At 35.2% G+C, this 9457-nt stretch overlaps 1 protein-coding gene across 4 annotated transcripts; it reads left to right on the top strand.

Annotated features, from left to right (window-relative positions):
- The first annotated feature begins 351 nt into the window (after window positions 1-351).
- LOC141687221 (protein DETOXIFICATION 42-like) lies at window positions 352-8319 on the top strand. Of its 4 annotated transcripts, none has more exons than XM_074492423.1 (15): window positions 352-402; window positions 714-812; window positions 2222-2382; window positions 2891-3012; window positions 3795-4004; window positions 4162-4325; window positions 4437-4572; window positions 4867-4963; window positions 5115-5215; window positions 5626-5789; window positions 6938-7009; window positions 7094-7210; window positions 7306-7401; window positions 7695-7816; window positions 8037-8319. In XM_074492423.1, exons 3-15 carry the CDS (start codon window positions 2306-2308, stop codon window positions 8077-8079), a joined length of 1521 nt encoding a protein of 506 aa, XP_074348524.1. In that variant the 5' UTR covers window positions 352-402; window positions 714-812; window positions 2222-2305; the 3' UTR covers window positions 8080-8319. The 4 variants fall into 4 exon arrangements, with proteins under 4 accessions (XP_074348524.1, XP_074348521.1, XP_074348523.1 ...); XM_074492420.1 differs by having other exon boundaries at window positions 354-402; window positions 4135-4325; XM_074492422.1 differs by lacking the exon at window positions 714-812 and having other exon boundaries at window positions 386-402; window positions 4135-4325.
- Window positions 8320-9457: the final 1138 nt, after the last annotated feature.

Here is a 9457-nt window from a genome sequence, read left to right as displayed (position 1 = left end):
TTTCAGGTCATATATGTAACATGTGTGAATTTCGTGTTATTCGAAAACTAAATTAAATATTTTAAGAACCGGTTTGATTCTTTCATAGTTGTGCTACTTTCGAATTTTGTCTCAATAAATCGAGTTCGTGAGTAACCAGGTTGATATTACCACCCGCGGGAGGTTTCAAGCAGGACATTTTTGTAGACTACTGTTTGAGTGTGTGTGTGTGTGTAATTTATTGAAGAACTTTGTAGCAATTTAATTTTATCAACAAAAGCTTGTTCAGACAATCAGACCAACTTTTATATCTTACGTGACGCAAGACAAAATCTAATAATAATATACATAAATTCCTAAATTAGCTATCATTTTTATTTGAATAACGGTGCCAAAGACAAGGGCTACAAGGAAAAAAAGAAGGTAAGTTAATTTTTTACCCTCAGTTTATCTTCCCTCTTGAAAGTATCACAATCATATGATCACCGAATTTAATGGAGTTTACCGGAAAATATTTAATATCCAGCCCAACACATACATGTACGTATATACATGCTTTGTTCAAAACCAGAACCAAAAATGAGTACCAAATGGTCTCGGACGAAGCAAATGGTTCAGTTCGTTCAAAACCATTTGGTTCTTGTTATTCTTACGAATATGTGGTTCTTCCTGGATCTGACTCCGCATTTACATGCATAATTATGTTCTAATTTATTCCTTTTTGTTATTCCCAGTCTCTCAATTATCTCCTTGGATTCTGGCCTTTATTCTGCCGGAATTCAGGGAAAATCTCCGGCGGTTTGTGTCCGGAGATGAATTTAACTATATTACTGGTACGTTAATTTTTTAAAATATGTATGCATATATGTTAAATTTTTTAAAGCATGATCCTGATTTAGATTTTCTATTCATAAATGTACTAGTTAATATTAGTGGTATATGTTTGTATTCTGGATTTAACATCTTGAGGCTTTATTTAATAGATTTATGATTATAATAGTTCAAGTGCAGTTAAATTAAATGATCAGACTAAATATTTGATTGCCAAATTTACCAATTTACCATACATGCTGTACAGTTGTAGTGACTGGGTTTCGATATTGAACTGTAGAGTAATTTAGGAATGGATGAAATAGTGTACTTGCACTGGTCTGAAAAGCAGTAGGCTGTTTGAGGGACCTGGTGCTTAATTCCTCTAATCGGAAATGTCCTTTAACTGGCTTCAACGGAAAAATCAAAATGGTAACAGACCTTTTAATGTTTAAGCAATGAATCGAGAAGTTGAACATGATGTTTTAGAACAGAGATAGCGGGGATCAAAATTTAAAAAACAATTAACAGATTTAGTAGTAAGTAGTGTCAAATTTACTAAAGAATTTAACTCGAATATAGTTTTTATATAATAGATATGTATACATAATTCCATGCTCAATGAGGTCAATTTCCCGACTATCACACTTGTAGCAACTCCCCCAGGTACATGTCAATGTCTATGTGAAGAATCTAAGCAATAGTATACGAAAAGTAAGCAGTTTTCTTATTGTGTTGGGAGACTTGTAATATTAAGTGACTTTAAAAGAAATTGATCAATTTAACAAAAAAGTTTAGGTTAGAATACCCAGAAGTAGTCTGGACAAAACTATGTTAATTTTAGAATTTGATATAAGAGTGGAAGATTGACATGTGAGTATTGTTTCATATTCCTTCATTGTTTCTGATCTTAGATAGGGGCATCATTAATGTGTGTTTTGAGAATATAATTTCCCTTTCCAAAAGAGGAAAGAAATGAAATAGAGAAAATACAGGCATCGTTAATATGCTTGGATGTCTGTAGAGATAAGTGTACTTATGTCATTCTTGTGTCTTTTGGTGTCAACAGTAAGCTAAAATTAGTGGACAGTTGGAAGCCACTCATGCAAATAACTTTAAAAGGAATTTAATGCATGTAGAACCCTTTAGGATCTCTTTTTGGACATGTGTCACTCCTTCTGTTGGAAGTGTTTCATCTGCGAGATTCCTATATAATACAGGACATCGCAGCTTACTAGTTGCGATTTGTGTACCTTCTTCACTGGGAAGCTTTGAGGTCTGGACAGAAGGAACGACATTTTATTTCTGTTGTCCTGAATTGATATGCGTTGCTTTAACTTTATTGGTCTGTTACCCCCTCCCCCTCCCCCGTTATTCTGGTCTAAACGACCCTTAAGAAATTATTGTATTGTTTATGTGGTTGAATTCTCAGGTGGATCAGTCTGAGTCTGACTAGTAACTACGGAAAAGTTACTCCTTTTCTGAAAGTTTTATAGGCAAGAAAGCCTTTCTTATCATGGCTGGGAAAGTTGAAACGTATCCACGTCAGGGAAACTGGAAAATTTTCTTCTGCCCATTTTTGAAGGATCTCAGGTACTGCCATCTTCTATTTAGTATGTTTTATTAGGTAAGTTTAATACCAAACAACTAGACAAGTACAGGCACTAGTTTCGTTTCTTATAACGTGCATCAAAAGATGACTACGGTACGTTTTCTCTATAAGCCCGGAAATTAAATTTCAGGTTGTCTTTATCTATGTAGGACAATCACTGCATGTGTAAATACGTTTGAAGTGTATCACATCTGTTTGTTGAGCCATAGTAATGTTTTGGGCATTTGGTAAAATGCTTTTCATAGAGCTAGCTGCCATCTAACTCAGTTAGCAATAACTATTCTTTAGACATCAATCTCAACTGTCATTAACCTATTCCAACGTCTAGCATCAAATTAGGTAAAAATTAAAAAATATAAGTATATGATGTAGAGAGTAGGCACCCTTATGGAAGTAGGAGAGTAGGAGCTTCGTTTTTCTGGTAATTTCCTGTTTCGATTCTTATTACTAAAACAAGTGTATAATCATCATGTGCCAACATTTTATTAGATTGGTATTCAAACTGGATGAGCTTGGTCTAGAAATTGCCAAAATTGCCTTCCCTGCAGCAATGGCTTTGACAGCTGATCCTATCGCATCCCTTATCGATACAGCATTCATTGGCCTGATAGGTACCCACTCTTTTCTGTTGCACTTACCTAATACGCTTTTACTTGGACGTTTTACCTTGTTCTAAAAGACAGTTACCTTTTTTAGAGTCATCGACTAATCTTTTAAAAAAATTATGAAAATTAACCATTGCCAGCATCCATAATCACTTAAAACAATGGTCCGTCCATCAGTATACTGCTACTGACTGCACATAGATTACTTTGTGGTATCTTACAGTGTTGTGAGCTTGAATTAAACAAGGCGTTTATAAATTGCAAGTTTGGTACTTTGGTATTGACTACTATCGACCCTTTAAGCATTGGTGAATAACAAACAATTTCCACTACCTGTTTTTTGGGAACTGCATAATTCAAGACTCATTAAAAATACAACATAGACCCCACCTCAAATTGGATCAAGTTTTACATGTTTCAGTTTCTTGATATTCTCCTACAGTCCTACAGAATCAAGATCCAATATATTAAATAAAAAACTGCTAACAAATAACAACTGCTGATGTAGTATCCTTATAAATCTGTAGATTATAACTATTTTATATATTGAACCATAATTAATCAGACAGCTACTGCAATTGGTTTCTTCTATTATTAGTTTTGTTTGATAAGCAAGCCAATGAATTAAGAATGCAACAAGACTGTTTGTTCCGCTCTTCTACTTGGTTCTTTTTTCTTTTTGTTTTCTGTTTTGGGTACCATAACGAATGTGAAATATCTAATGTCTTCTCCAAGCTGAAATTTCCAAATACCTTACTTAAAATAACAATCTCCATCAATGACAACAGGTGCAGTGGAACTTGCTGCTGTAGGCATATCTATCGCTTTATTCAATCAAGTATCAAGAATTGCAATATTCCCCCTTGTCAGTGTCACAACCTCCTTTGTTGCAGAGGAAGATACCATAACCCAATTAAGTCAAGAAGCACAAGAGAGTGGGACCTTGCAAATGGGTTCTGTTGTGAATACAGAAGGAGATAAGTTAATCCCAATCGAAGGTATGTTGAATTATTAAATACTTAGTAGTTTGTATCATGTCTCCAAATATTTTTTCTGCAACATTCTAAAGTTACCTTAGCAAAAACAATTTTTTTTTTAGTTACTAGTCATATCCTGTGTTTGTATCAGAGTTTGATGATTGTACCAAAATGTTAGAGTCGCATCCCAAAAGCTGTAATATAGTGAAGACCGAGTCTGAAAAAAGGAACATCCCATCAGCCTCATCAGCTCTGATAATTGGTGGGATACTTGGCATCATCCAAGCTGTATTACTGATATCTTTAGCAGAACCCGCCCTGAATATTATGGGGGTCAAATCAGTAAGGAAACTGTAATACTGAAAGTCTTGCTTTCATTTGATTTGTTTGCTACACTAGAACATAACATTTTATGATTGTTGAAAGCACTCATTTTTTCCCTTCATATTATAGGACTCACCTATGCTAAGCCCTGCACAAAAGTACTTGAAATTGAGGTCTCTTGGTGCTCCAGCTGTTCTTCTCTCACTGGCTATGCAAGGTGTCTTTCGGGGATTTAAGGACACACAGACCCCTCTCTATGCCACTTGTAAGTACAGTATATGACATAATCTTAAAATACTATAATACATGAGAAATACTTCCAATCTTAAAACTTTGTGCAGAATACAAAGCTGACAGAAAGCATTTTACTCATAAAAATAAGAGATTTATAAAAAGAAAAAAGGCAAATATGCATAATGTTGCTTAGGCTGGAAATTGCTTAGTAGTTAGTCAAGAAGGTTTGGTGCCAAATGCAAATAACTTACTGGCTGCTTTAGCTAACTTTTGAAAAAATCTACGTCCATTTTGTTCTAATTACTATTTCTTGGATATGGTACAGTGGCAGGCGACATAACAAATATAGTTCTGGACCCAATTTTTATTTTTTCCTTCCGTCTTGGGGTCAGTGGTGCAGCCATTGCTCATGTTTTATCTCAGTGAGTTATATCAAACTTCTTTGAAGTATGATTTTTTATGATTGAATTATGCTTTCCAAACCTCTGTGCATCGTGGTCTTTATGTAAATTGTAAGACCTTGACCTTACTTCTTGTCCTGTCTCCTTGTTATTGTCCTTGTTGGTATGGTAGGTATCTGATCTCAGTTGTACTATTTTGGAGATTAGTGCGACAAGTGGTATTGATACCCCCTACTCGCAAACATCTGCAATTTGCTCGGTTTCTTAAAAATGGTGAGGACTTCATACTACTTTTGTAACTTTTATAATAGTGTCTTAAATCTTCAAGAGTTGAACTTTTTTTTAAAATGATTTTTATCTCTCATTGCATACGAATAAGTCGATTAGTTGAATAAAGTTCAATTTAGGAAAAGGGTAAGCAAGGGGTAAAGCATTACAAGGATTCAAATTTAATTGCATTTAATTGTTTTCTTCAAAGCATTAGAATCATATCCTTCATATACTTTTTCATTTATTATATCTTCTGCGTGATGAAGATAAAGATATTGTAAACATTGCTGGAAATATATTTGTTTCAAGTTATTTCTTCTTTTATCCCCCCTCAGGTTTCAAGAAATCATTTCATTAAGTCAACCAAATGTTTACATTTATTCTAATAATTGATCCTCGTTTTCGTTCCACAGGTTTTCTGCTTTTAATGAGAGTCGTAGCTGTCACATTCTGTGTGACACTTGCTGCATCTATGGCTGCACATCAGGGGCCAGTACCTATGGCTGCATTTCAGGTCTGCTTGCAGGTCTGGTTAGCGACGTCTCTTCTGGCTGATGGCTTAGCTGTTGCTGGGCAGGTTAGGAACTTGGAATTATTTAGGTTTTGAGTACTGACATAGTGGCTACGAGATATACATACCGCTGACAAGAACTGCGTGATGTAGTATGTTTATAGTATCAAAAAGCAGTTAAAAAGCGAACATATAATGGAAAATACATCAAATTATCAAGATGAATATTGCAAATGGAAACCGTTGTAGCACAGATGTTAATGGTGTGGCAATAAAGGGGTGAAGGGTATTCATATTTTTCGAGTGTTGATGTCATACTTCAGTTTTATGTCCCAGGGTGACAAAATTGATCATCGATGTAAAGATGATGTTAGTCATAAATAATTTCGCATAACATTTCAAGGACCTTCTCTTCTTATTTTAGGTACACACAGGGAATAGATTAATAAAATATGGTAGCAGACTGTTGCTTTTATCTGTTGTCAACTCATGAGGATATAAATCGACTTGCCTTAAACTTTCTAATACAACAGTCTTGAGTATAAGACCTATTGTAGGATTTGTAGCATCATCTTACAGAGTTAATTTGACTACACCCTGTGAATTAAATGTCTAATTGCAAATACAAAAGCATAAAAGAGTTGTATCCGCTATCTAACCATGATGCAAAGTTTGAAAGGCATGCAGAATTGTGAATGCAAGGAAATGTGACAGTGAACAATTAGAGAAAACTCTTAAACAAAAGGAATAATCCTTTTATGTAAAATATAAAAAAAATCGCTGTTTATTAGAGCATCTCTTTTTGTGCTCCTGACAACACTCGGCCTCAGAATATCTGCTCAATAGCCGGTACGTGTGAAATTGATATAAAAAGCTTAACATGTGATGTACATGGAACATTCATGAAAGATTGCAAATGAGATCATTCATGAAATCCTAACAATTAGGTGATAGAGACTCTAAAGTGTTTCTTTCATAATGTGTCAAGACCACTGCACTGGGTCTAAATCTAGTTCTATATTCTGTGCAGAAGAGAGTTGCATCATATTGATGCTGTCCTTATAATTGCTCGGTCTTCATGTATAGTTTGATGATAAATTTGACATGTTCAAGCAAATTCGACTCTGGATTTGCATCGATTATAATGTAAAAGTTACATTATCATGTAGAAATTGATTACATATTTAAACATAAATAGAGGTTTACTATTTTAGGCGATTCTTGCAAGTGCATTTGCTAGAAAGGACTTCGACAGCACTACTGCTACTGCATCCAGAGTGTTGCAGGTACCTAAATTATTTATCAGGAAGAAACAAATTTTCTCACCGAGTTTTTGAAAATCTAATTTGTTATATAAACAACTGCTGCAGTTGGGACTGGTCCTCGGGCTTGTTCTAGCCATCATCCTTGGAGTTGGACTACCATTCGCTGGAAGGATTTTCACAAAAGACGGCGATGTGCTCCACCTCATTAGAGTTGCCACTCCGGTATTTATTTGCTATTAGCAAACAGATAATTCTTTTTCCTTGAGTTCGTTAAAGCAGTGACTTGGTCATGAAATTAATATTCCCCTTCTGATCAGTTTGTTGCAGCTACTCAACCAATCAATGCGCTGGCCTTTGTTTTTGATGGTGTCAATTTTGGAGCTTCTGATTTTTCATATGCAGCACACTCTATGGTAATTATCCTTGAACTGTCATGAAAACCTTAAACTAGTATGCCCTTGTGGAGAAAAGATTTTTAGCATGACTCAAATGTGCTAGATAGTTTACTTACCTCTGAAGACCAAGTGTTAAAAATCCTCATTTCAGTTCTTTATATTTCTTGTACATATAAACATAGATTCCTCCTGTTTTGAATGAGATGATCCACTGTCTTTCTATATTACAGAGGCAAAGAGTCATCTACTTTTGCATGGTGCATTTCACACGATTTAATGGACAAAGACTGTATAACATAAATGTTGTGTAGGTCCTGGTGGCTATATTGAGCATCATATCACTGTTCATTCTATCTTCTAGCCTTGGCTATGTTGGACTGTGGATTGCTCTAACCATTTATATGAGCCTGAGAGCATTCGTTGGTTTTTGGAGGTTAGTTTTTCTTATCGCAATTTTTTCTAAATAAATGTGAACATAGTTAGAAGATGCCTAACAACAAACCCGGTCGTCCTTATCTTATGGTTCTGAAATTCCTATCAAATATATCTCCTTATTTACATTCAACCATGACCAATGAAGATATATGATATGAAATGTTAAAGTCGGAAACATATAGAAATTTCAGCAAGTGTTTCGGCCACTATCTTTGCAGAATTGGTACGGGAACAGGGCCTTGGAGCTATCTTAGGAACTGAGTGCATTGTGATTGTTGCAGTTTGGCTACACAGACTCCAGCGAGGAATGCAGTCTTTGTTAGTCGTTTTTCGAGATCTTGAACAGCTTCAGTATCTCCTATAAGTTTACATGTGGTTACATGATGTGGTTTTATATCCCAACATTTTCTCTTTGTTGCTAGACGACTTTTTAGAAGATGTTCTTTGCCTTGCAATGTATGGAGAACAGGAGAAGTTTTCCGCAGTCCCTTTTTTCTTTAATCCGCTGGGTTGTTCCGCGTGTTGACATTTTTTTCGTTTAAATTAAAAATTCAACTGGAAATCAAGTCTGAGAAAGAATAAAAGACAAGGTGTGAACTTAGTATTTCTTAGCTAGCCTAGCCAAGAAGGGCTGCACAAAGGTACAAACCGGAACGGACCGATCCGGACCGAACCGAAGACCGAATTTTTTTAGAATTAAAGACCGAGGACCGAATCGGCTCTATCCGGTCTTGAGACCGGACCAGATCGGAAAAATCCGATTGGACCGGGACCGGACCGGTTTGACCGATTTAATTAATATTTATATAAAAAAGTTATCTATATAGTTTTATTTTATTTTTTTCTTCAAATTTATATACATTAAAAATTTGTTACTTCGTACGTCAATAAAAATTTAAAAGTAAATACACATTTTATTATTTTAAAAGTAAATATAAAATCTTAATAGTATGTGTTATTCCTAGTGAACTAACAATGAGATTTACAGAAGGGGGGTTGAATGTAAATCTCAAAACTTTCAAGTTTTGAGCAGTTTCAAAGGCTGTGTGTTTAAGATAAACAAGTGTGTGAATTGCTTTAAGCTAATACAGACAGATATATATTCAAGCACAAAAGTACAGAACACAACAGACCTTAAAAACTTTTCTGGTGGATTTGTTGTTCCACCAGAGATGGTATTTCAGAAAATCTGTGATTCAAGAAGTTGATCACAGCTGCATCCTAGTACAAACTAGATAATTTTTCTCAAGATTTTTCTAAACAGCTCTGGAAAAATTCTATTCTAATTACTAGCTGCTACTTGGTTTATATAACACCAAGTTTACAAGTGAAGACAAAGATAGAAAGTGCAATAATAAAATAAGTTCTCCACTTGTTTCTTCTCCATTTTACTCCAGTGCATTGTTGACTATTGCCTCTTTATACTAGAGTAGAACGGCTGCTTTTTCTGATGTTCCTGAAATAGGCTACCACATCTCAGTTGTCTCTGTCAACCCATGTGCCTCTGTTTGTAGGTACAACTACCACTTGTCAACTGCTATTTAACAGAACATCCGTTGAAGCCTTCATCCGTTGATGGCTTTATCCGTTGATGTGTTAGCAGTTGAAGCTCTATCCGTTGATGCACTCATCCGTTGAA

The sequence above is a fragment of the Apium graveolens genome, chromosome 9 (genome assembly GCF_009905375.1).
Source record: "Apium graveolens cultivar Ventura chromosome 9, ASM990537v1, whole genome shotgun sequence".
In the NCBI taxonomy this organism is placed as follows: domain Eukaryota; kingdom Viridiplantae; phylum Streptophyta; class Magnoliopsida; order Apiales; family Apiaceae; genus Apium; species Apium graveolens.
Note: the sequence above shows the minus strand (reverse complement) of the source record. Positions and strands in the feature narration are given on the sequence as shown.

Bases quoted from the DNA above. Each gene is read 5' to 3' on its own strand.
- LOC141687221 (XM_074492420.1), top strand. From the start codon at position 2,306: ATGGCTGGGAAAGTTGAAACGTATCCACGTCAGGGAAACTGGAAAATT. The intron at 3,013-3,794 runs GTACCCACTCTT...CAATGACAACAG, and splicing joins AGCATTCATTGGCCTGATAG to GTGCAGTGGAACTTGCTGCT. The intron at 5,216-5,625 runs GTGAGGACTTCA...TTCGTTCCACAG, and splicing joins TGCTCGGTTTCTTAAAAATG to GTTTTCTGCTTTTAATGAGA.